At 37.0% G+C, this 26882-nt stretch overlaps 1 protein-coding gene across 1 annotated transcript in view; it reads right to left on the bottom strand.

Annotated features, from left to right (window-relative positions):
• DLG2 (discs large MAGUK scaffold protein 2) overlaps positions 1 to 26882 on the bottom strand; it is a 770443-nt gene that overhangs the window by 615209 nt on the left and 128352 nt on the right. The window contains exon 2 of the mRNA XM_065626935.1: positions 15227 to 15307. Within this exon, the coding sequence (XP_065483007.1) occupies positions 15227 to 15307 (81 nt within the window). The remainder of the gene's footprint in view (positions 1 to 15226; positions 15308 to 26882) is intronic.

Below are 26882 nucleotides of genomic sequence, written 5' to 3' on the forward strand. Positions count from 1 at the left end.
TAATAAGGCCTTGATTAGAATTTCCAATAGAAGCTCCATTTATTCAAAATATTTTAGTGCATGCCGTATGTGCATTTGATATGCATGCATTTAAAATTATTAGACCAATTTTCATTAGCAGTCCCTATATCGACATGCTTTTGAGTGCTAGAAATGGTTTACTCTGATTCATTTGCTGCGTCAGTATATAATTTGATGTCAGAATTAGAACTGATTTTTTTTTTTTTTTTTAACCTCTTCTCTTTCACAATATGCTTTTACTCAGGTTTGGTAGACCACCTCACCACAGTGAAATACGTATTTTGTTTACTGAGGTGAACATTCACAATGCTAAAATAACTCAAGAATCCTGTTGTGCTCCAGCTAGTGGAATGAGATATATATGTGAGCGGGCAAGAAAAAGCTGTGGATAATCAATTTGTCTCAGTTAGTGGTGGGAGAGGGGAACTGGCTCCCTTAGCTTAGTGACAGTGCAAACCTATGGTAAAGCCGTGCTGGACGTGGTGGCACTGGCCTCCTCTTTGTCACTCAGTGACAGTCACACGGTGCCCTCCGGGGCACTGCTGGGAATGGGATATTTAACACTGTACTATTTTCTGAATATTCTTTTTAAAGACAAATAAAATATTCTTTCTAAAGATTAATAAGGGCACAGAAATAGAGGTGCAGCATTCACTAAGTAAATACTGAAGTCGGTGCAATTCTATGCTGACTTTTTGGAACAGCTGAAGTCTGCATATTAATACAAGATGAAAACAAATGACTAGCCTTGAATTAGCCATCAATTGCAAGTCCTTAATCTCTCTCTACATAGTACAGTATGAAAATCTTAAACTTTGTGACAGCAATGACTAATTTTAAGTGAACAGTTACAGCTAAACTAGCAAAGCTGCAGTATTCAGCAACACTCCACTGAACCTAGTTTAATGCACCTTGTAAAATTTGTGCTTACCCCACAAACCTATTTATATTTCCTTCACATCAAATACCTAAGGGCCCATAAAAATATTGCTTTTAATCTGTGGGACCCTCCTACATCTAAAAATATGCTTGTCACCTGATAAGTCTAGATTTAAAGCCAAAGGTTCATAAAATTAAATTAGATTAAAACTAAATTGCCTTTTAAGAGAATGAGACACCACTTGCCCAAAGCCTAAGTCTCTCTACTTTTCATCATGACGAACTGTATGAGAACTGAGACACAAACTCTGCAGTGTGTCTCCTACAAATAGGTTTTCATATATAATCAGTCATTGTCACCCTTTATTCCCGGGAGACATCTGATTAGACATTCCTGGTACACCAGCATCCACATAGCCTGTAGGCACTTAAAAGCTTAAATTACAGCACAATTGGTAACTCCCTCTTAACTTTGTCTCTTCACATTTCTCACTATGGCAAGAAAAACATCCACATTCCCTTGCTTTAAGAAAAAAATTAAAAAGCATCAAGATAACCCAATAGAAAATACACGTTTTCTTTATGAAGCTGATCCATTTTTTTGCCAAGCTACTTCTTAATCTCCCTCCTCTGAACTTTGTACTGTATTATGCCATTAGATCTACAGACAGCCTAGGCATGCTAGAGATATATAGCACCATGTATGTTTATGATACTCAGTGACAATAAACAACTGGTTTGTGTACATGCAATATCATTTTGTGCAAAAAAAAAAAAGCCTGGAAAGAAGAAGAGGTTTCACTACGATTAGGACTGTTGGTCAACAGCTGCATTTAGCTAGGCATCTTTCAAGAAAATGAACGATAATTTTGTCTTCCACCTGGAAGTGCAACGTGAGCTTTGCTTAGCCTCAGACTGGCAGCTCAAATAATCTAGACTGTCACATCTTTAGCCATGGTCTCCATTTCCATTTAACTCTTCAGTTGATTACGAATTCTCAGATCTCCTAGAATCATCGAATCACTGAATGGTTTGGGTTGGAAGGGACCTTAAAGATCATTTGGTACCAACTCCCCTGCCCTGGGCAGGGACACCTTCCACTAGACCAGGTTGCTCAAAGCCCCGTCCAACCTGGCCTTGGACACTTCCAGGGATGGGGCATCCACAGCTTCTCTGGGCAGCCTGTTCCAGCGCCTCACCACCCTCATGGCAAAGAACTTTCTTCCATCTCATCTAAATCTTTCCTCTTTTAGTTTAAAGCCATTACCCCTTCTCCTATCCCTACATGCCCTTGTAAAAAGTCCCTCTCCTTTCTTGTAGGTGCCCTTTAGGTACTGGAAGGCTGCTGGAAGGTTTCCCTGGAGCCTTCTCTTCTCCAGGCTGAACGAACCCAACTCTCTCAGCCTGTCTTCATAGCAGAGGTGCTCCAGCCCTCTGATCATCTGTAAATGAAATGCTGACAGTTATAGAAAATTTCTGTAATATAAGCTTGTAATAAGGATGTATGACAAGCACAAGATACATGTTTCAGGCATCAGATTAGATTACTTACATTCTAATAAGATCAAGGCTTTAATCACTTAGTTTGCTAGTTTCAAATGCACAAAACTGATTATTGTGTAAAGTTCAGGTCACAGTGTCACAGGTTTTTTTGCCTTTTTTTTTTTTTTTTTTTTACATAAAGTTCATCAGTAAAAGGCTCCGGGTTATTCTGCATTATTTCTCCTTTCATCAGATGACTGTCTCACGTAAACACAGCAGAGGACTGAACCCTGAATTTGCCTTCTCCCAGCAGAGTAAATATGCTGAACTAAGCAACCTCTTTACCAGTATAAGGTTATATACTGATTTGTCTTATAGAAACAGTCAGTCTCGATGTACTTAACTGAAAGAGACAATCTGTCTCTGAACCATGCTCTGCAAGCCTGAGAGGGCGCATATTTCTCTTCAGTCCTAAGAACTTTGGCCTGACTTGCACTTGGAAAGTCACATGCACCTATATTTAAAATTAAAAAAAAAAAAAAGAAAGAAAAAAGCCCAGCTACACAAATTATTCTGAGCAAATAATTAGCTCTATATATTTGTGAACATATTATAAATATATTATACAGGTATAAACACTCTGTTTTTAATAAGTAATATTCCAGCCCATTCAATCACAAATGCAAGAAATTCCGGTGGTATGTATGTGACAACTCTTAGCTTTGTACAAATATCCGCAGGAGAGTGTAATATGGAGCACTATTCCAAAGTTGTGCTTTATTTTAAATATTTGCTTCACAAACCAAATGACAGGGCTTCATGCTATTCTGTCCTAGAATTAGTTTTAAAAAGTTAAAACATATTTATTTGTAGCAATCTAAGAATATATTGCGATAGCCTGTTTCCTTACAGTGGCACAGCCTGTGCACTAAAACCAGTCCCACTGAAAATAAAAAAGTTGCTGTCAAGGGCAGGAGTCCTCACGTACTCTTAAAAATAGGAATTCGATCAGTTTTGAGTTCTTCAATCCACTGTTACTGAATAACCACTGACAGTTGCTTGGATAATGAATTATTTGGGTTATACAAGATGCCTGGTCATGTTTATAGTTATTTTTTATGAGATCTGAAAATCAGAAATAGCAAAAATGTCCCATATATTGATTTTTCAGAAACAGTACCTTTGCATGAACCTATTGAGCCTCCACTTAAAACCCCTACTTTTTATCCTGAGTCATTTATTATTTGAAAAAAGATCAAACAAAGAATGTTTTTAAAAAAACAACAAAATGTGTTACATCATATGAAGGCAGATCTATATGAAGTACAACTTAACTACACACACAATTCTGAGGCATAGATAATTTTTACCTCCCTATTAACCTAAACATTAAGCCAGGATACAAATTATATGTTTTGCTGCAGTTTATGTGTCCTCTTTGTGCCATATCACCCAGCTAATTTCTAGGACTAAAATAGCAGTGTGTTTATGTACAGTAACTCAATGTAACTTGAGTTTTGTATTCACAGCCTTTTTAATGTTGTCATGGTTCTCAAATACCACCACAACTGCACAGATACCATAAGATTTTATACACAGTTGCCATGCAAAGTCTCATTTCTTCAAATAACCAATAGATAATATAGATAGATAATACAATAATGTAAATTATCACTTGACTAGGTAATATAATGCTTGACCTTTTAAACCTGCATCTTATGTGAATTTGCTGGTGTCACCTGCTCTAAGACAGTAACAAAAGTCAGTCCACCTCCTTCTCTAGGGGTTTTCCCAAGTTAAAGTATAAAAGCTACTCTGTGGATTTAGATGTGATTCAATCTTAGCCTTGCTGCACATTATGGTTGCATTTCTATGCAATATAGTCAACATAAAACTAAGAGGAAAGGAATTTCAACCAGTTAACATTATACATCCTCCACTCAGAAAACAGCAGACACACATTCCACAGGCAATTTATTAACAATTTTTTCTTCTTTTTTTCCCTCCATTCCCATATATTTCTTTTTCACTTTGTTCAGATTCACTTTTCCCCATATAGTGCCACTCTATTGAGCCTTTTAACCTATGTGTCTGTAATTTTTCGTGATCTGCCCCAATATACCCACTGTCACTCTCTCATCCTAAGCCATCCTCTTTACCAACAGACACACAAGTCAGGGGAAAAAAGTTAGCAATGCTATTAGAAAGCTAAACTAAGAAGAGAGGTTTCAATCTTCAAGATCAACTACTTATTCAAAAGGTACCTCTCTCCACCAGTTAAGAAGGCAAGTGCTGACATTTCATAGACCAACTCTGGAATTTGCTCAGCAATAACTTAATTTAAACTGCTGAATTACTAGGAAGAAGGGCAGCAAATAGTGAACCCTCGAAAGATTTTTAAAAATATCTTGACTCAGAACTCAAGAAGTCATCTGTTTACTTCAAATGTCACATGAAGGGTTTTATACTTTGCAAACATAGGTAAAATTTCTACCTGCTGAAACCAGACTCCAACTATCTCCAAATTACAGTTCTCTTTTCCTTCTGTTACACCGGGGAACAATGAGTAAGATCTAGCCATTTATTACAGATCTAGTTTGTTTGGTTGGTTGGTTTTTTGTTTGTTAGTTTTTCCCAATACTGCTTCAAATGGCCTTATGAAAGCCCTGTTAATTCAGAAGAAATGAAAAAATAGTTACTGCCAGAAGTATGAGAATCTAGAAAATGTGTGGCAAGCACACCTTCGGGCTGGTGAGCCAACTCTTGGCCTTGGGAGCACCACCCACATCCATCACAATGGAAAGAACTTTTTTTCACCCATAAGGTTGTGTTGCAGAGGTAAAAATAAATGGTGTTAACAAATTCTTCAGAATGGACAGGGAAGAAGTTTTATCCATTTTATCCCAAAGCGTCTGGCACACTAATATCATGTGAAAATGTCCTTGTGGCTGCTGTCAGTATGTACTTTTGGACAACTTCTGTAAGTGAACACCTACCGTTTTCACGTGTTACAAGGGCTCATGAGTTTTCCCAAAAAGGAGAGTAAAATTTGATCTTGTGCAAGTTCAGTTTCCCACCAAGTTCCCAGGAATGGCACTTGAAATCTGACAGTGAAACAACCCACAACCTACTCCTTTATCATCTTTCTTTGGAGTAATAATTATTTAAAAATATCATTAGTTGGTTCTTTCTTGATACGATTTTGTACTTCTTCTGTCCTTCTTCACCTATTTTTTTCCTGTTTCAGAAGCTATTTGGGAGAGGGTATGCCTTTTTTTTCTATGTTCCTATGACACTATTGACTTATAATCTAGTTCCTAGTTTTCACAACAGCTATAAATATATTAGGGAAAAAATATCTCTGAAAGAAGGAACTGATTTTGCAACCTTTGTTAACACTGACTAATGAAATACTCCTTAACTGCTTGAAAAATAGACTTTTTTTTTAACAAGTTCTGCCTTGGATTTTAAGATTTCACAGAAGGATTAATTTACCTAAGTTTTAGATGCAAATTATATCAGGAAACATATTATACCAAAGTTTACTCCAGTTCTTGCATTTTGTTGCATAAATAATATTGGAAAATTGCACCATCAGTGCCATCACTGTGATACAAAAAAGTTTCTAGTGTGGTTTTGCCAACAGGAACTTGGCAAGATCAGATGAAGACAAGGAAAACCAAAGCAAAATGGCTAAATATTTCAAGGTTACCAGAAAAAAAGCAGCTTAGCACTCTGAGACTGGAAATGAAACAGAGGAAAGGAAAAGCTCAACTAAGCAGTAAAAGTGCAGAGGAGGGGCTAAGAAACAGGGGTTGGGATTTTTAGATTTGGACACTTACAATGTTTAGTCCTTAGTCTATAATTTCACTCTTCAAAATCAATGCCTAATTAAGTGAAAGTCACAGCATCATAGAATGATAGAATTACAATTTGGCCTGGAAGTGACCTGTGTCATGTCGTCCAACTCCTTCTCCAATTAGAATTAACTTTAAAGTAGGTGGCTCAGGGCCTATATTATTTCAGAAAGAATTTCAGGCCCTTATTAGTTTAGAAACCTTAAAAGGGAGCTTTGAAAATCTGGAGTCAAGAAGTTCCGTGGAGTTTAATCTTAAAGGCAATTTAAGCTAGGAAAAGACAATTCTTTTGACAGAACTTATAAGAAAATGAAAGAATCTGGCCATTGAAAATTTAGTTCAATGAGCTGAATTGCATATTTCTAAAGGGGTGGAGGTTTTCAGAGGTCATGAGAATGGGCAGAAACCTTTGAATATGGGACCGACATGAAGAATGAGCTGTATTTTTCTTGCATCTGTAAAGCTATAAACATGTAACTGGAAGAAGTTTTATCCATGAAAACAAAAACTGCAATTTTCAAATACCTATGGCCAAAATGAGCTATAACTGTTCTTAGATAAGTAGAATACATTACAATTATATGTGTGTGTGGGAACATGTAAGGAAACTCATTCAATTATAATTAAAACCTGCAGCAGTACCGAAGGTTTACGTAGTAAAGAAGTTCTACATATTCTATCTCTCAACAACATAATTTGCCTTGTAGAAAACCAAACAATAGCAAAAGTATAATTTTCTTAATTCTCTGGGTTTTGTGTGTTTGAATTAGACAATTGAGCAACCTTTTATTTTTATTAAATAGAGTTGGATTAAAGACTGTATTTGGCTCACGTTCAGGGTGCTGAACATGGAAAGGCATCTTAATTGCCTGTGCTTTATGGGATTCAACTATTTCTTGATATCTAAAATTTCGACAGGTTTTAGCTACAGATTAAACTAAATTCGGTCATTCTTCATTTGCAATGCAATTAGTAACAATGATTTATGTGTAGCAAGAACAATCATTATTTCCCAACAAAACAGAAGTGCTGCTTTTTTGTTACTGAGAGTTGGGTGCAAAAGGTATTGTAGAAAACAGTCTCCCATGGTAGAAGCTGACGCCAAGCAAGTTAATAAGTTTGCTTTTTATTTTAATCTGGGGTTTTTTTGTTCTCTAAAATTCTCCAAATTTTCTACTAATTCCTCTATCTCTTTTCAATATTTCACTGAATAAAGGGTCTGAATAAAAACATTTTTTTAAACTAGAGTCCAACATCAAGAAAAGATTTAAACCAAACATCTTTTTTCAGACACACATTCACTTGATGTTATGGAGAGTTCCACATTTCTCTATTGCAAAAAAGTACAATTTGATATGAGTTTCCATGGAACACAACTCTATAATATAAAGATATTGTTTTATTATGATTGCTTTTACCCTGGGAAATACTTTTTCAATAACATATGAAAATAATTCCCCTTGCAGTTTTATAGCTCCTATAAACAGCTTATATAAACAATCAAAAGGCTTTGGGCTATCTATAGAAAGAGAATGTATAACCAATAAAATTAAAGACACTGTTTACAAAGCTCATATTTCACAACATGCTTTGTGCTTTTCTGAATTGGTGAAGATTTGCAAGTTTGAAGCAAAGAGAAAAATCATTTAAATCCCTTAGTTGGAGACTGAATAAATTACAAAATTAAGTAGGACAGTTTACTGAGTCAGCAGGCATCAACATAAAGGCACATAGGAGTATACTTTAAGATATGATATCCTTCTTTTTCAGAAGGATTTTTCCATTGTAATAACTATTTTACCTTGAGCTACAAGTTAAATTATGGCTAATTTCTGAATATACGATCAGAGCAAAGAAAATTACATCAATCATTCTCAATGGTCAGGGATATCCCAACTTTCTAACTTTAATAACTAACAACATTTAAAAGTATTTAATCAGGATATTTTCTCCAGAAGCAATCAAAGCACTTATATTTCTTAAGGAATATTACTGTTAGCTGCAAATTTTTTAAAAGATCTGAAAAGGCAGGGACTTCAGATTACAACTTGAGGCTTCTGAAGTTTTCAGAAGTCAGGTTTCTCAGCTCCTTAGTGCTATGTCATGATGACTTCACGCAAAAATATAAAGATTTTCTAATAGCTTGCAAGATTACAAAGATCGCTGCTTTTTTGATTCTTTTACACTGGAAACTCTGGGCCAGTCTTTCACAGTCAGGAAACACTTGTAGATCTCATGACAGGTAGCTGCTTATCTAACCTAAGTTGACTTTATACCTAAGTAATCAAGAAGTCCTAGATGTTTCAAGTAAGCAGGTTATAATCAAGCAAAGTCTGCTTTAGCCCCTTCCAGAGTAATCTGACATTAAAAATTAAATGAAAAAAAATTATGTCTGTCATGAGCGAAAAAGAACCCTCTCAAGGAAGTTAAGAACAGTCTGATATTACAGCTTGACCACCTTAGCTTCTCTGTGTAAGAATGGGACTGAAGAGGATCTATAATTAATGTCTGGCAGCTCTCATAATTTACTGTCTAGTGATGAGAAATAAATTTTCTATTCTTCAAAAAGGTCTGACTTCTTTAAACTAATGTAAGCCATCTTTCATCCAAGTCACCAAAACACATCTCACTGTTTCTATGAGGCAGATGGTATAGGGACCACAGGACACAGGAATGGACGTGGTCTCCTCTGGGAGGAAATATGGGCTGTATTCAGCAGAAACCAGGGTTAGTGGACAGTCAGAACCACACATTTGCTCTACAGCATCCTATGGGAATTTAAGCAGACACAAATATTCAGCAATTTGGCTTCATTTCTCAAGAATGTCGAAAGCGCCTTCAGCAACGTCACAGCTCCACAGGTACCTCTTGGAGTCCTCAAAATTTATGGGGTACAGAAGCTGTGACTGTGAGACTAAAGCCATCGGCATCCCAGAAAACAGTTTCTTCTGAGGTACCAGCCTCAATGGCAAATCTTTACCTAATGTGATTTAAAATAATTGAACTAAAATCCCCTAGTTTTTAAAGTTTATATAATGGAAATGACAACTGACCCAGCACCACAGAGTACAGTTATAATTAACAGGAGACTTTTCTGAAAAATGTCTGTGGTGCCTTAGGGAACAATGTAGGTCACAGCATCAATTAAAAGCAGAACAACCTCTTCATTGCCTCTGTAACATTTAACCGCAAATCATATTGTTGCTGTAAATTAAACAACTCATGCTGTATTACATCAGAGGAGTGAAAAAATCAAGAATAACTAGTTTAAAAACCCATTTCAAGCTCCAGCACTCTAACCCACATAACATGGGCAAGCAATACAAAATGCTGATGTTACCACTATTTTCCTCAACTTTGTTGAGCAAAACTACTATATGTATATTCAGTGTTCTTTTTACATTATCTAGACCTCTGCAGGAAAGTATTTGAGAATTACATAATTGATGATTAAAAAAAGCAGTTACCTTTGCTGCTCTTTGCAAAGGAGATGTAAGATTGTTTAGAACTCCAGGGTTCAGTTTTGGTAACTGGAAGCTCTAATGAACACTCTTCTATGCAGGAAAGTGGAATACAGAAAGAAATTTCAGATAAAATGTGTCTGCTGGGGCCACTGCGGACAGTTTACCTAATTACTTTTCTAATATTACAAGAAATATCGATGATGACTGTTAATAGAAGCCACTCAACAATTTAAAGACTTTTACTTGAAAAGAATTTCCCACAAACAGTGTCTTTTTTTAACATCAATAACTTCTGTTTTCTTAACAACAAAGACAATTTTCAGTAACATTCAAGCCAGAAGAAAGGTCTTCAGTAATAAAGCCTCTCAAATGCTGTCTACCTTTGTAAATACTTGTTCATCTACAAATAGTGGGCAATATCTTGGATTCATTTAAGTCATTTGAAGTTTTATCATTTGCTTCAACGGGAGGGGAACCAAATGCTTCTGCTCAGTTTGTGAGGTTGGAAGGTCAACTACATAGCAGTGATAAGCTGGATTTCCTGAACAATATCTGACAAGGTCTATGAGAGAGATCACAATGGAACATCAACTGGCACCAAAAGGAAAGGCAAAGTACATTTATGAAGTGCACCTCCAGCCTTTCTACTACTCATGAGTAATCATAAATAATGAAAAGTTAATGCAGACAAAATTAGACCTCTTGATACCCATGCAATATTTTTAGCACAAAAATTCTTCACAGAGAAATCAGTGAGTTGATAATTCTATAGGGGTGTACAGGCAAGAGCAAAGACTCATTTCTGAAAACTGAGCAGGGGAAAAAGCTAAATAGCTATGTTAGTTAATGAATATGTCCCTGAGTACACAAAGGAAGTGGATGTGTATATCAGAGACATTCCACTTTAATTCAATCAGGTTTTGAGACTTCAACTCTGCCTATGTTCTCTACTGTATACAATAAAGGCTATACTGTACACAATATTGTGTACAATAAAAAGCTGTGTCTCCTTTTCCCAGTTGAAAAGTTAAAGTTAAAGAATGTTAACTTCTGATTAACCCTATATCCATTGTTATAACATCTCAGTGTCAGTGTTAAGGACTGAAATTCCCTTGGTGGAGACTTTTGGAAAATCCAGAAATTAAAAGTGGAGTGGCCATGCTTCAGACAGTTTACAGTCTGAGTGTAAAACAAGAGACAACGGACAAACCATTGCTCAACAGTTCTCCTCAGGATCTGACCAGTGTTAGACTCCTAAACACCTAGCCATTGAATTTTTTTTAGATGCTAAGACAAAGAGAGATTTTGCTGGTGAATGGAACAAAAAGCATGAAAATGTGGGGTTTTTTTGAAAACTTCATAACTGAACAATGGACCCTTCCATCCTTGCCTGACCTGAGATAAAAGTCACTTTCTCCCAGTGAATGATATAGGGTAAGTACAATGGGAATAATGCAAAGGTAGTTTATTTTAGCTGCAAGTCAAAGAAGGGAGCTAGAAAAGAATTGCTATACTGAGGTGTAATGTGGGCACAAAATAAAGCTAATTTTAACTATACTTTCTCTAGGAGTTGATTAGTGCACCTATAGACTTTTAGACTATGGGGCCTCAGTTTCTTCTTACCTCTAAATGTGCTAGAATGTTATTGTATGAGAACATATCATTCACTGCTCTGAGGATATGTGTAATAGTTGTGCAATAATGAATTAGCTATATGTAAAACAGATAGAAAAAGTCTAAGGACTCTTCAGGCAGTATGATGCTTCTCAAAGCACTTCTCAAAAGAAAGGAGAATGTTATCTCTGTTTTACAGATAGAAAAACAAACGCCAAGAGAATGAAGCAAGCTGCCCAAGATGACTCAAGAGACTAGTTGCAAAGCCAGGAATTGAAACAACATATCCTAAGCCTAGAATCTCATTTTAAAGACCACCCGATCTTCAACAAGTTATACAAAATATCATGGAAATGTCGATGGCAGACAGTCACACAGAACTGAGACAGCATACCCTCTCGTACAAACCTTGTTGTTTTAATCAAAATTTAGCTATTCTAGAGTACAAATCAATGAAGGAAAACTAACTCAGAAATCAGTGACCTTGGGAGGATTCGAACTCCATTCTCCACACATGTAGGCCAGGAAATGCATGTACCTCTTATATGATGTGGTGTGTTATGGAGTTAAGGAGGTAAGGTAAGGAGCCAACAGCAATTATTTCTACAGAAATTTCAAAAGGTAGCTGTATGGAGCAAGACTTCTAGCTTCCACTTCCAGTCTGGTTGATTCACGCCTGCATTAAAATGCAAGCTGCAGTTCTCAGGCCAAGCAAAATGTAAAATGAGAAAAGCAATGAGAGCCTCCATTCATCCCTGGGAAGGAAGTAAAAAGGAAGTAAATACTCTCATTAAAGCAAATAATAACAGCTCCACATTTCTTCATTTAAACTAGTGGCTGGGGAAGAAGGTGATAAACTGCGTTAGTTGTGTCAGTTGAATCTTCCTCAGCTGCATCATCTGATTACACATTCCTGTGTTGAATAAGTTTTGTTGACTCTGCTGGAGCAGAGAACAGGCACCCAAAAGGTTCAGGGTTTAAGGCAGAAAGTATCATTAGATCCATGAGCCTAATGTGCTGTGGCTCATAATACTGACAACAACAACTTGTCTTAAACGAAAGTGTGTGTATCTATTTTGGAAAAGCATCTAATCTGGAAAACATAGTGAGATTGAGACCTACCACTTCCCTTGGTAGTTTGTCCTGTCACGTATTTTCACTGCTAAAAACACCTGCCCAACATTCGTTTGCGTTCACCCTGCTACGTATTCTTCTTCACTCTGCTATTCTGAAGAATTCTCTTATACTCAGTCTCCCCACGGAATACACTGTCAATAAGTCATGTCTCTCTGTGAGAATGTTTCTCCACTCAAGTCTCTTTTCTCTCTCTTTATACATAGCTAATATCTTTTAAAAGTAAAGACTGCAAAACTTGGCACGATATTCCTACAACCTCACTTTTGTTGTGCACACAAATAAAATCACCTCCTTATTTTTAACTTTTAGTATTTTCTTTAGCACTCAAAGTTCATAGTATAAACCCTGCTGAGTTGTCTGTTCTTTCCTTTTCTTAGTGTCATTTATTTCCACTGTAGGGATCCCCCCTGTCTGAGTAAGGCTGGCATTGCTTCCTTCTGGCTGTGTAATACTTCTCTTGTAGGTAATAATAATTTTGTTTGAGTGGCCTCTGTTTACCAGACTAGACTGTAACTGGATTTCTCTGACTGCTGGGTCTTTTTTTTTTCACTTTTTCAACCTTTGAATCATCCAAAAATTTTACCATCTAAGAATTCATGCCGCATTCCAAATGATTTATGAAAACATTGAAATATGCTGTCCACGTGCAATTCTAAATTGTGGAAATCTATCCCTCAGAATTTCCATGTAAGATCCATTTCTCACTGATTAGTACTTTGAGACGTCAGATACTCAGTCCTTAAGGAATATTATTTTGATAAAGCATACTGTTATTTATTTATACTAGATACAATGGAAAACTAAATCAAATGCCTTACAAAAGCCTAAACAACACCTAGGACCATTTATCAAGCAAATTCACATTCTGAAATGAAGTTTATCGAACATAATTGCTTTGCTTTAAAACTATGCTGACTACCACTAATTTATTCCTACCACTAATTTATTGTTATGCTTGCTTTCTTAGGTAAATACTCATTAATTTTCAGTACTTTTTACAAGGCTGACATACAGCTAACCTGCTCTGCAGCTTTATTTGAAAACAAAGATAGAAACAATAGCATGTTCTCTAGAATCTAAAAAAAATGTATCGACACGTCTCTTCATCCTCCTTTTTAAAGGCTCATAGGTGAAAGTTATGAAGTAATGAGCCTTCTGATTTACTTATTTTATCACTGGCAGATGCTGTTTTACATGCTTTTAAAGATTCAGTGTTGTTTGCATAGTAGGGACACTGGATCTCCTACCACCATATGGGCTTGTTAAGGAGCAAACAGCATTTCACTCCTACTGTGTGCCACTCAGTATTGAAGAGGTATCAGAGGTTTTTTTCAGCTTTGCATGAATAAATGACACGATTAGTTAAACAGTGATTGACTAGCTTCATTTCTTCTTTTAGTTGTTACAAAAAAGCAGCAAAAATGAGTTATATGCATCCAAAATAAATCAAGAAATGAGCTTCATTAAACCTTTCTCGAAATCTTAAGAGGCAGACATTGAGATACATACTGTAAGAGTTCTTATCCATTATACTTGCCACTGAATTCACCCTGGGTTGCCACCTTAAGCACCACATATTTTTGGCCCTTATATTTAGGAAGATTACATAGACATCTTAAGCCATTATAAAATGATGTCCAGCTGGCAGAGAGCTGTGCTAGGGTCACTCAGAATTGTCATCTTCCCTATTTATCCCAGTGTCTTTTTAACTCTGAAATCAAAGGACAGCAATTTGGACATCAACAATATATCACTTTAGACTACTTTTACCAGAAATGTCCCATTAGTGTGCATTATCCCGGTATCTTAAACTGCCCTCTTTTCCTCCTGAGATTGCAAAGGACCCAGCTGGCAAACAACCAAAATATCAAGTTTCTCACACATCTATTATCATAACGGCAGGAGGTCAGACACTGAAAACTGAGAACACAAATGCAACACAAACTAACCTGAATATTTTGATAACAGAAATTTATGGAGGTTAGTATCCTGGTGCAATAGAGTCACTGGCATTTTTGTTTGATTTGCGTTTTGTTGTTTTTTGGGTTTTTTTTGTACTACTTTTTCAATGGTAATTTCTCTATTGAAAAAGGTCTTTGATAAAATAAACAACACACTTCAACAATGCTCTTGTCTGTCAGGCTTTTCACATCCATGATAGCAGCACTATTCAACATAAAAAAAAGTAGTCTTCCTGTCCTATATATCCCAGGTTGTTCCTGCCTGTTACGCCTCACAGGTTGATTGTATCTCTGAAAGGCCAACAGACAATAAAAAGAAATTTCAGAAAGATGAGGGTGAAATTTTCCTGACCACATGAGATATCTAAAGTCTAGACATTTCCATCTAAGTTGTTTGACCATAAAGAATGCCTGGACAATTGAGAGAGACAATAATTTTCAGGATACAATCCACCTCCATCTAAAGGGGACATCCAAAACAGGTTAGAAAACTGCATTCAGGAAGTCTCTCCACTGATTACCATGGCAATATAGTTGACTTCCTGAGATGCCAGAAGTCAGCGGAGGCCAAATTGTTTTCCTAATAGCCCCAACTGTTTTCTGTTTTATCAATATGTAGCTGAGGCTTCTTAGATGCCACAGCATCTTGGCAATTACTGAGGCATTCGCACAATTATTTTTTGAACTTGAAACAGGTGCTTCGGAATCTAGGGGAGCATTGGTGAGAAAAATTGGCAAAACCATGAAGCAGCAATCCAGAAACTATTTCCTTTCCTCACTTATTTCTCACAGCTAAATTCACTACTCTCACCTGTGCATTAGTCCATTCCATTTCAGGAAAAGGTCCCAGCTGAAGGCCTCTACCTGTGGGATTTTCTTCCTCTTGGCCTCTCTGGAAGTACATAGAGACATCTGCTCAGGACATGTTCCAAACTCAGATTTTTCATTGTGTTTGCATATGGTGTCTACTTGTGTGGTTTTGAATCCCAGGTTGTTTTGGGGGGGTTGGTCTGAGGGGTCATTTTCGCTATAACTGTTTTGGGAAATAATCTGGCATGCCACCTATTCCCTTCAAGCTGTAAACATGTTAATACATGCTGAAATGCCCAGAGGCTTTTTAACAAAATTGAAATAGCATTATATTATATAATATTCAAAATGTCAATGAATATTGTTGATTTTAAATATCTCTGGAATAGCTATTTATCCTTCAAGGAAGAACAAGCAAGGGATATTTATTTTACAAGAATTAACACTGTACTACTTTATTTCAATTTATTTTTAGTATGCAACATCTACCAATCTCAAGTAATTATTAGCAAATCAAGCAAAAAGGCTATAAGGAATAAATAAACATTCCCTTGACAGTCCACCTCTTTCTAGCCAAAATTAGAAATAACTCCGTTGCTTCTAAATTTTAAAACCCACTCTAATTATCACTATGAGTTTCTGAAGTTTCAACCGTAAGACACTATACCTTTGCTTTTAATGAACAGCAGGCTTCATTTTTGTGAAGCAGAAAATCTACAATGAATTCAAGCTCCTGCCTAGGAATGAGTCAACGCCGTTGTAGAAACATATGAGTTCTTAACAAGCAAGAAAAATATGGAAGCGCCCTGTCAGTAAATGGGACACTTACGTTGCAAGAATCAAAGATTTTGTTAGTAGTAAAACTAGTGTGTCTGTAGCTATGCATCCAATTGTTTGGGGTTTTCTTTTTATGTAATGTTTAACATCTAAGGTACTGAAAAGTGTTTTTAGAAAGTCCACTTTCTTTATCTAGCTTATGTAATGCTTATCCTTCTCATTCACTATATTACATTGGAGACTTTTTAATTCAATATTACTAAAGGACAGAACTTCTCAGAAGCAACAAAGACCAAAAAAAAAAAAAAGATGTTTTCACTCTCACCTGCAAGATTAATTCTTTTTTTACCAGCAAGCATAAACCCACAAGGCTAACAAGCCATTCAGGGAAGTCTTGAAACACTGTTGGTATAAGGAATGGCTACTAAATGTCAAAAATCCCAGAGGATAGTTTTTAATGTTAAGTGTAGTCTGAGTAAAAGGAAGTTTTATCTCCACTTTAAAGGACTACTGCTGTCATACAACAGTATTCTTAAGAACTGAGGCTTATATTGCTGTTGTTAAACTCCAGGCATTTAGATGTGTCAGCCAGGAGCAGAGTCCTTCGAGACATGGGAAACTCCTGAGGTTGGTTCAGAGCTCGAAAAAAACCTGAGTCACTCTTTGGAGGATGCATTCCCACCTCGGTGAGGTGGGATGAATTGAGATCTGAATATTCAATTGAGCTCATACAGATAGGACTTGTTTTAACATGACAAAAACTGGAGTAACTTGTCTTACAGTGTAATGAGTGGCCATGAGTTCCCACACACGAGGATCAAGCCTGCCAGGAGTGACTGGGAGGCATTAAATGGATGAATCCATCAGGGCTGATGCATTTTGACTGCAGGAAGGTTCTGCATATACATAGTTTAGTTTGTGACTTTGGTTCTGGAGATTTTTGAAAAAAAAAGTGTATTTTCATAAACAACAGACAGAATACATTCTCATAAAGCTGTAAGCACTACTCTAATGGAGGAAACTTCAAATGCAAAAATACAGAGTAAGGATCGTCTGTGTGGAGATCATTAACTCAAGAGGAGACGAGTGAAGTTCTGTTGAAAAATGATCTTCCTTCAAAATATGAATGATTACTATATATAAGGACATGGGTTATAAGTGTTGTGCTGTAATCATTGATGATGAGACATCAGTAGAACTTTGTAATTTTAGGGGTACTATGTTTTAAGATAGATGCTGGGAAAAAAAAAAAATCTACAGGAGAGGAAGAGTGATGAGGGACTGAGAAATTGTAGCGTAGGAAAGACTGAAAATGGAATCTTATATGGAGATACTGATCAATTGTCTCTTCTGAGGACAGAATCCAGAAAAAACATCCTAAATTTTCTGCTGTGAAAAAAAATCTCTAATTGCAGGGGTGCTGAAACATTGAAAAAAATCCTTTCCAGTCATACATGTTGTGACTCTCTAGCTTTCACCCATGGGAAGTTTATTCCTTACTAATTTCACCAATTTTAATTGAGAACCAGATGATTTAGAGCCAGCTAACAGCAAAAGACACATTCTTCTCTGCTATTTAAAAAAAAAAAGAAAAATCTGTATACTTATTTCAAATTAAGCACTAAGTAGATATACTATACAGAAATGTAATCCTCTTTGTAAAAACAGACTTTTGAATAAACTCTGCTCAGGTGGAACTGCAGTAGCATTTAAAAACAGCATTCTTCATAGGCATCATATTGTATGTTACAAATTTGACAACCCTAAAGGTGAAACTGAGTTTTCCTGATAAATTTGTCTTGTGTCATTAGATGCACTAAGGTATCACTTTGTCTCTAGCTGCTGTTTCATAAGGATATGGGTTTCCTTCTGTCATTTCTGACAGCCACATGTTGATCTCAGATCCTGCAGGACATCTAAAATAGCACTAGATGCCTGTCTTAGACAACTGAACCTCACTCCAAGTCTTTTTTTGTTTGTTTGTGGGGGGGAATTTTTTGTTTTTAAGGAGGTGTTCTATTTGCTAATAGCCATTGTCATTGATACCAGTTATTATTGAGTACGAACATATATTTTAAATATAAAGTTTGGGGGTTTATTGCATAGAAAAGCTAAATCTCCTGCTCTTAATTTTATATATATATATATATATATATATATATATATACACACACACATATATAAGTTCCAAGCTACCTTAGATGTTATGAACTACCACGACAGTTGCGATCCCTTGGGAGACCTCACTTTTAAAAATCCAAAGTTTTACGCAAAACCTAAAGACAAACAGGTTTCAGTGTCTAAGAATTCCACATTTAAAAGGAGTTAAATATACCTATAGCTGGACCACAGCCTAGAAAGGTTTGTAAATCTGTGGATTGAGGAAGGATCAATCTAGTGCCATGAAAAAAAAGCCACCTATTAAACACTGGGAAGTTCCCTGATCCAACAAAAATTACCTTCATACAAGAACATAACACAGTATCAAACAACAAGTCATCAACACAAAGAAAACTGAGGAAAAAAAAAGTTTTGCTTAAAAAAAAGTCTTTGCAATGTGAAGATGATCTCATTAAAATCTCAGGGGACCATGAAGTTCTCATTAATCTTATTTAGAGGGCACTGTAGTACTACTATGCCAAGTAACAGTAACAAAATATGAATATAGGGAGAAGAGATGTAAAGGAAATTGTGATAGTGTTTTTAAATAAAGCAGTGAAAAATTTTGGCACTTACAGGAGCTTCAATATACTGAATAGAATCAGTGATCACACTGCTAAGTTCAAGCACGTTCCTCATGTCAATGATGTAATTACTAGATGAATTCTGCAGAATTTACACATATGCAATTACGAGTCACTAAAATCGATACTTAGCGTGAGGTGATGAGCTTTTGTGGCAAATAATTGCTTTTAAACTAAAAATGTCAGTTATTTGAGACAATGAGCGGAAGGCAAGTTTCAATGAAAGGCTCAACAATATATAGGAGTCTACAATTTCTTTCTAAAATTTGAGTCATTCTTCTTACTGACTTACAACAGAATAATAAAGAGTTGATAACACATTGGTGTTAAGTCCAAAAATACTTTTAAAACAGGCTTGTGAATGAAATGAAAATTCAGGAGCAGCAGATGGGTTTAACTGCTGTTAAATGTGGAGTGGCTTCCAAGAACATGATGTATGCAATAAATAGCCAGAGACATAAAGTTTCCTTGGTAGTTTAAATCCTGAGCATACAAGCTAAGTGAGGGCTTTCAAGCTTTGGCTCAGTGCAACATCTTTACATTTTACTCTTGTCTGCAGCAGCAAAAATGCTTGTTATTGACAATGTGTGTCAGCAATGGGTGCAATTAAAGCGACGCTGAACACAGTTTCATGAGTAGGCAGGTTTAACATGGGCTTTTTGAAACAAGAATAGTTGTTGGCTGTGCTTGCAGGTTAATCACATTCAGCACCAGCGTGTTCATTGTCAGCGGTGGATAATTATGCTGGTGTACACAATGCCTCAGTTTGTGCATATGTTTTACATAATAACCATGTTATGAATTGCCTCTCCTCCTAATTCTTGATCTGGATGCGGGAATTGGGATGGCATGCTGCATCTAGGATTTCCGCAGTCAACATCTGACCGTCTCCGTGTCTCGTGCCCTGTTGGTTTGGAGCAAAAGTGAAGTCCTGGAGCTCCAGGAAAACAGGCAGAAACTTTTCTGTGGGTACTTAAACCAGTTCTAGCTTCATCTCCTATTCCACGAAAAAATGGCTTTGTCAGGTGGCAGCTATGACTACGTTAAAGTTTCTACACTTGTTACTGTATATCATTATACTTGACTGACACAAATGTTTGTGACAGGGAATAAAACTGGAATTTGTAAAGCCATACAGTATTGTACAGAAGCACAGACAAAGATGGGTTCAAAGGAATGAGCAGAACTGATGTAAAAAAGAAAACTACATTGGGATTGAAACCCAGAAAAAATCATTGCTTTTATTTTCTCTTAAGCCAATTGCTTCTGTAAAAACAAAGAGATTGTGAGGAACTGTGGAAAGGAGCATCACGGGGTCTGACAGAGTCTCTGGAGTTCAGTGCAGACCTGTGTTTTAATATATGTACCTGCCTGCATAGATGCATCAAGGTTGAGTCCAGTTAGCGTACGGTATCTCTTCAATACTATCTTGAATGAGCTGGAGGGAATGGGAGAAGCAAGGGAACAAGTTGAAGAAAGGTGAGGAACCAAGTGAAAGAACCGTATCAGACAAGACAAGAGATGTCAGGTCTTCATGTGGGTAACCAAGTATATTCTTGCTCTGTAGCTAGCCTATCACTTTCCACTGCTACTCTAGAAAATCATATTTTCTAACCTGTCATCCCATAATAAACAACCTCTTTTTCAATTAATTATATCCAAATAAATACTGAGATAACTAGTGCAAAAACACATCTCTCTAATCCTATCATTATACTCCATTGATGAAATGGATAAAATGAATTCAGTCTACTGATGCTTGTGTGGCATTCAGTGATCACTTGGTTCCCAGGGGTCTTCTAGGAGATCTTTCTCATCCTTGTCTGGTACTTACTGCGAATCTCAGAAGCAAGAGATTACTCTATTGCCTGGGAAACTCAGCCATTGAAGCAACAGTCCCCAAAGCATTCCTTTCATTCCCAACCCCAAATTAATGGATAAAAAGCACCAGCTGTATAAGCTCCCATACTTTTCATCAATCTGATAAGTAACCTTACCAGAGGAGTATAATTAGTTTGGAGATTTCCAGAGCTGTTGCTTCTGTCCAGTGTATCTCGACTGAAATGTCCTTATTTCTGCTGTCAAATGGATGTAGAACCCCTCGTTTTGTTTGCTCCCTGTTCAAGTTTCTGCCTCTGCTGGTCAGTTAAACCTGCTGCAGTACTGTAACACCACTCCTCCTGTACCACCAAAAAAAGGGGGCTGAATAACACACGCAACCCTACACCCTCACTGTGCTCACTGCTGGGTGTGAGTTGAAGCCCTGGCTGTTTCGAGTCACTCCAGCTGGCTCCTTGCAGGTTAAAACTGCTCTAGAAGGGGCCAGACTTAAGTAGTGTGGACATGACCCAGATGGTGCAAACAGAACTTCTGTTCAGTAGCATAGACACAGCCACTTTCTACTATTGGAGGTGCACAATACCATCACCTAAAGTACAAGTACCCAAGACTTCAAATAGTATCCATTATTTTGCTGTGTCTTTTTCTTTTCTCATTTGCAAGTCTCCAATGACTTTAGGGGTGCTTTCTATCAATGCAAATATACTTGCTGTCAAACTTCTATTAACCAGAGTTATCAGTGACGACCACTTCATTTCACTGGAGCCATCCTGGAATTTGAAAGTGCTGGATACAGATCACAGTCTGACTGATTTTGCACTAGTGTTTTTGAGAGTTTATTTGCATTATTTTCATCAGCCATTTAGACAGGGAATTATAGGGCTAACAGATTACATGATTAAACCTAACCTTTCTTGAAAAGTACTTAAACACATGCTCAGTAAACTGTGGTCTGTTCTCACATATTACTCAGCCAGTTGTACTGTCTACAGCAAAAATGGATTTGATATGTATGAGCTCCTCTTTCACAGAAGCTTTGTCTGATAAAGTAAGACAAATCAAGCACAAATACATAGGTTCGTAGGATTTTTGTGCCCCCTGAAAATGTAAACAAATAAAGGCCTTTTTTTTCCAGGGGCTATTTCTTTTCTAACAACCAATGTGAACCTCTTGCATAACGTAGGCTTGCATACCCTGCAAGACTTCAGATCAGCAATACTGCCCTTCAGCTGAAGCCAATTCAATATATTTTGCACTTTCTTTTGTGGGTTGTTCACTCTAAATGCCTGCCATTTTAATATATTTTTTCTGTAATATTTTGGAGATCATCTTTCTAATGCCCAAATCCTATCTGCTCCAGGTGTTCTTCGCAAAATTGGTAATAAGGGTTAAATACATGTCAGTGCCAAATGTAGCCATTTTCCAGTGTCTTACCTTGAATATGCTCTGGCAACCTCTGTGCACGTCTCCTCTGAGACCAGACTGGTTATTAAATTTCAGCTATTAGGAAACAAATTTAGGCTCGGGACAATTTTTTCTACTAAACCTTTGTTAAATGCATGAGAGACTTTGTCTACAACCATCAGGTCTCTTACACATTTATATTTAGTTCATGATAATACATTTTAACAAAAAAAAAGTTCTGTATCTGTGGAAAAGTGGGGATTTCCTAAGCCATTTTGGCAATTGGTTTGTGGTCAATATTAGCTTAGATTTATTTCTGAGGAACAGGGACATGAGATATTTGCACCCACAATCAGAAGACTTCTTCTGTATTACAGCAAACTATTCAGTCTCTGTCACCTGTAATGCCAAAGCTACTTCCAGGCTTCACTGTGTGGAATAAGATGATTGAATGAAACTTATTATTAGTATTTCACTTATGAAGATCACAAATGAAATAAGATCCTCTAATTCCCAAACTATATAGTAAGATTAAAACATTGATGTCCAAGTGTTGCTCTCCCCTCAACAAAACCATGTGTGTTGAGGATATAGGTGTCAACATGAATCAATGTTATGGTCTACCAGTACTGCCAAAAAGCAAATATACAAGCAAATTTAGTTCAGCTTTGACCCAGCAGCCCACTTTTTTCCAGAGAGCATCTGCTCATGGCTTTCTAACCTTTCTAGGTCTCACTGCTTGTGAGGATATCACAGATGTGCTTCCTGGTGAAACATTTTGGTTGTCCAGCACAACTCAAACTGCAATATATGAAAATATTATCTTCTAGGGATGGAAAAAGTAAATGTACTGTTTTTCTAAGGTATCTGCTAATGCATCAAGCTCATAAAAACACATGGCATAAATTTTCACTGAACCATCATTCTCTTTTTTTTTTTTTCTTACCAAAACTAATGACTGTGCTTGCTCTGCCAATACTTAGGCTATGGGACCTTTACCCAAACGTGTGAATTGGAGATTGGTTGGTCTCTATCGTCTCTTCTGATGCCTGTGGAGACTATAACCATGCTTATCAGTTGAGAAAAGGATGTTTGTGCCATTTTAGTACCAGAGATACCTGCCTGGCCTTCAGCTGCCACTGGAGAAAGGCACAGGTTTCCTATAGGTGTGGCAATACATCTACCACAGACGTATTGAGGGCTATCTCAGATACCCTATGACATTTAAAATGCTGCTAAATGTCTGTGTTTTGGCAGGTTTATTCCTCCTGGAGAATATTTTTCCAGCCTCCACTCTACTTCCTTCATTTTTAGGAATGCAGCTTCTTGATGAGGAAAAGAAGTTCCCATATTTTCTGCTGGTAAAAGAAGTATCTTTGCCATAGTACCATTACATGATGTGTCTTCCAGTGTGCTGGTCATGCATCCAGTTGGCTCAATACTTCTTTAATGTGGGGTCTCCAAAGTAAACTCTGCTCTTCAGAGACCTCTCTCCCTGTTTAGCTTTTGCACACTGATGTGGCTTTGCTTCTTTAATGGCAATAGGAGCAGCACTTAACTACTTTACTATCAGTAGTAAATTTACTATCCAGTATTCAAGCCTGTACTTTTCTAACAATGAAAACAACTGTTCCTGGCAACATAGTGGTGTGTGTGCCATGTCCGGCTTCATAAATGCCCCATTTACTTCCAGTTCAATAGTGTATTTATCTCCTAATGAACTGCTGCTCATTGTTCCTAAGAGGATTCATCTGAGCAAAACACATTGTTGGCTCTTGCCAGCTTTTGCAAAGCAATATAATCCATCGTCTTTCTCACATCTTTCCTTTTGTGACACCCAGTGAGTTGGCTTCTGTTAACTAACTCTGCTTCTAGAACTCCACACGCTTTTTGCTGCAGTCAGAGTTGTGATGCTGTACATTTAGCTCTTTCCTCTTACAGTGCTGAGGTTCTCAAAGGATGTAATTGTTCACCTGTGGCCCTGAGTCTGGACTTGGTCCCTGCTTTTGTTTGTCAAATCCTTACATCTTTCCTCTAGGGACTCTCGGTGATATTCCTAAGTAGTATTTACACTCCCAACCATAAGAGCTGTGTCGGCATGTGACTTGGGCATGCTCAATCCCTCCTCCACTGTTTTCTGCTACAGGACAGCTAAGCAGGCTTGACATGCTCTTGGAAGAGCTCCAGATGAATGACTGGGAGAAAACAAACACAGGGTGTAATACAGAATATAGAGTCAGCACGTGTTCACGCTGCACACTGAGCATCAGCAGTGTGGGATGCATGGGAGACTACGCTTACGTCTCAACGCGCGTGCAATCAACGTGGTCTCTCATCAGACACTCAGCCCCCCAGCAATGCCACACAGCTCTTGTCTCACAGAGTTACCTCAACCCTTTCTACCTCTGATTAAAGTCACTATTGATATTTCATACTTATGGGGTATAGAGCATTCCTTATCCTTTCTTACTTCAGTTTTATAGGCTTTTTGCCTGAGGCAACAAAAAGTATCAAACATATCAAGGATTTCAAACCAGTGGTCGTAAGAAAAGGAGCTGCCATTTGCTGGAATTCACTGCTTGCAAAACTGGAGTGGTTTTGCTGTCATTGTCCTTCGCCTTCCTGGAGAATTTCAGTCTTGGAGAGGTTGGCTCTCTGTATTTGCTCTGTTCCCTTTTAACTCGTTCTGCTGATCATGCTTAGCTATCCCTTAGTTCTGACAGCACTTGCAAGAGGTCTCCTTTAGATTAGGTCTGGTTTCAGCTAGCTGGGAATAACCAAAGAATTCTGATGTCACCTCTCATGACCCTCATGTCTTACTGACGTGAACACAGAGGCATTCACTGGTCATCTCAGAGAGGACTAAACTAAAAGAGGTCGAGACTTCTTTCAAATATATCCTACCTGATTTTAAAGTTTAATTTCAATACTATCTTTCTAACAAAATACAGCGAATGTTACTACAAACAAAAGAAAAGTAATTATGATGAAATACATTTTGGGAGGATAACTATGCTGCATTTTTGAGTGCCTTCAGAGGCATAAGTATACATTTTAGCTTTTGTGCTCTATCCAAGTAAATAAAATATAGTAATTCAGAAATGCGTTGGCAGGAAATCTTGATGTTGTTTCATTTTATGAGAACACAACGTATTAGACATTGACCTCATGATTCACAGGAAAAAAATGTATATTTAAAAAACAGAAATAATTGCTCTTCCTCAGTAGGTCCAGTTTTCCTATATTTAGAGAGTCACTGTTTAAAGACATTCCCAAATTTAATTGTTCTAATATTTAATCCCTCCAGTTACAACAGAATAGAATTTTTATTAAGTTTCTTTCTTAATATTTCTCAGTTCTCTTCATATTAATTCTTAGTGAGTTAATTCTTATATCTGCTTTATATACTCACAGCTCTTAAATACAATGAACTCTTTTTCTGTCTTAGGTTTATATATTTGGATTTTAGAAGCCTGCAAATCTTCATATTATTCTGTGAGTCTGCTCAGATTATATTTATACATACATTATGCTTATGTTATGCATATATAATGTTATCTCTTTTGAATTTATACAACAGCTCAGCAAGAATATGGTCATTTTCAGTAGATGCAGGGATGTGTATTTATTTGTATAGGAACCCTAAATTCTTCCTCTAAAGTAATAATCCTCTTTCTGAGCAACTACCCTGAAGAATTATGTCACTGAAAACAGAGTTACAGGGCAACCATAGGAAAAAAAAAATAAATAAAAGAAGCTGTAGTTTGGAAAAGTACTTCACATAACACTTATAAATCTCACTACCACAAACATGACATTCGCTGAATCTCATGACAGTAATAAAAATGAATAGTACCCTTTAATGTCTTCACCATCTAGACACATTTCACAAGAGTATAATATATGGGGTTTCTTTCACAAAACTTTCCCTTATTCACTCTTCCTGCACAAAATAGCTCAAATTTCTTACAGCCGTCAGTCTCTCCCCGTATCAGCACTAGACACCTTCCTTACCCTGGTCATCAATGCCCTTGCTCTGCTAAGACTGTCATTTATGAAAGACACTTTCTTATGCTTGATGTGTACATTTTTAAAAAAATTGAACACGGGTGAGGTGGGGGATGAATATGAAGAGACTGGGAACATCTGCTGGATACTCTGTTCCTTCGGGTGATATGAGAGGACTGGAGACAATTCTGCTACGTCACCAGCCCTCTGCATCCACCATAATCCTTGATGGATGGGCAAATGATGCCGAACCCTTTTAAAAAAAACTTTATGGGTGAAATTAGCTCTGCAGTATTAAGTGCTAGCATCAAAGTGTGTAGTCAAATGTCTGATACTACTGAGCTCAACAGAAAAAAAATGAATGTCAATTTCATCTTACAAGGTCTTGAGATTCATGGTTGCAGGGTGTCTGTCACAATCACAGCTAAACTTGAAAAATGATAGATCAGATTTATGACAAGATATGGATTGTTCAGGCATTATGCTTTAGTATGAATACTTATCAGACTGGACAGAAATTAAAAATCTCCTCTACATTGTAACACTTGGCTAGAGAAACAGCAAAAATAAATCACTTCTAAAGATGAGATTTCTGGTCTGATTAACATCTTCCTGATCAGTCCTAAATCACTCTGACCATGATAGTGAATAATCCTATTTTACACAAACATACACTCACATCTACTGCACATGGGAGACAGAGCTAAGGTTGCCATGGGAACTTTACCTCCAGACTTTTTGGTTTTGTATAATTAAAATAACACAAGTCTAATGTTTCAATAATTTAGTTTTACCTTATAATTAATTGTGTTCATGTATTCTCTAGGCAGGAACTCAGTTTATATGACAGGTACAGCCCGATTCAATAACTTTATTCAACATTTC

Source organism: Caloenas nicobarica, chromosome 1 (assembly GCF_036013445.1).
Source record: "Caloenas nicobarica isolate bCalNic1 chromosome 1, bCalNic1.hap1, whole genome shotgun sequence".
NCBI classification, from domain to species: domain Eukaryota; kingdom Metazoa; phylum Chordata; class Aves; order Columbiformes; family Columbidae; genus Caloenas; species Caloenas nicobarica.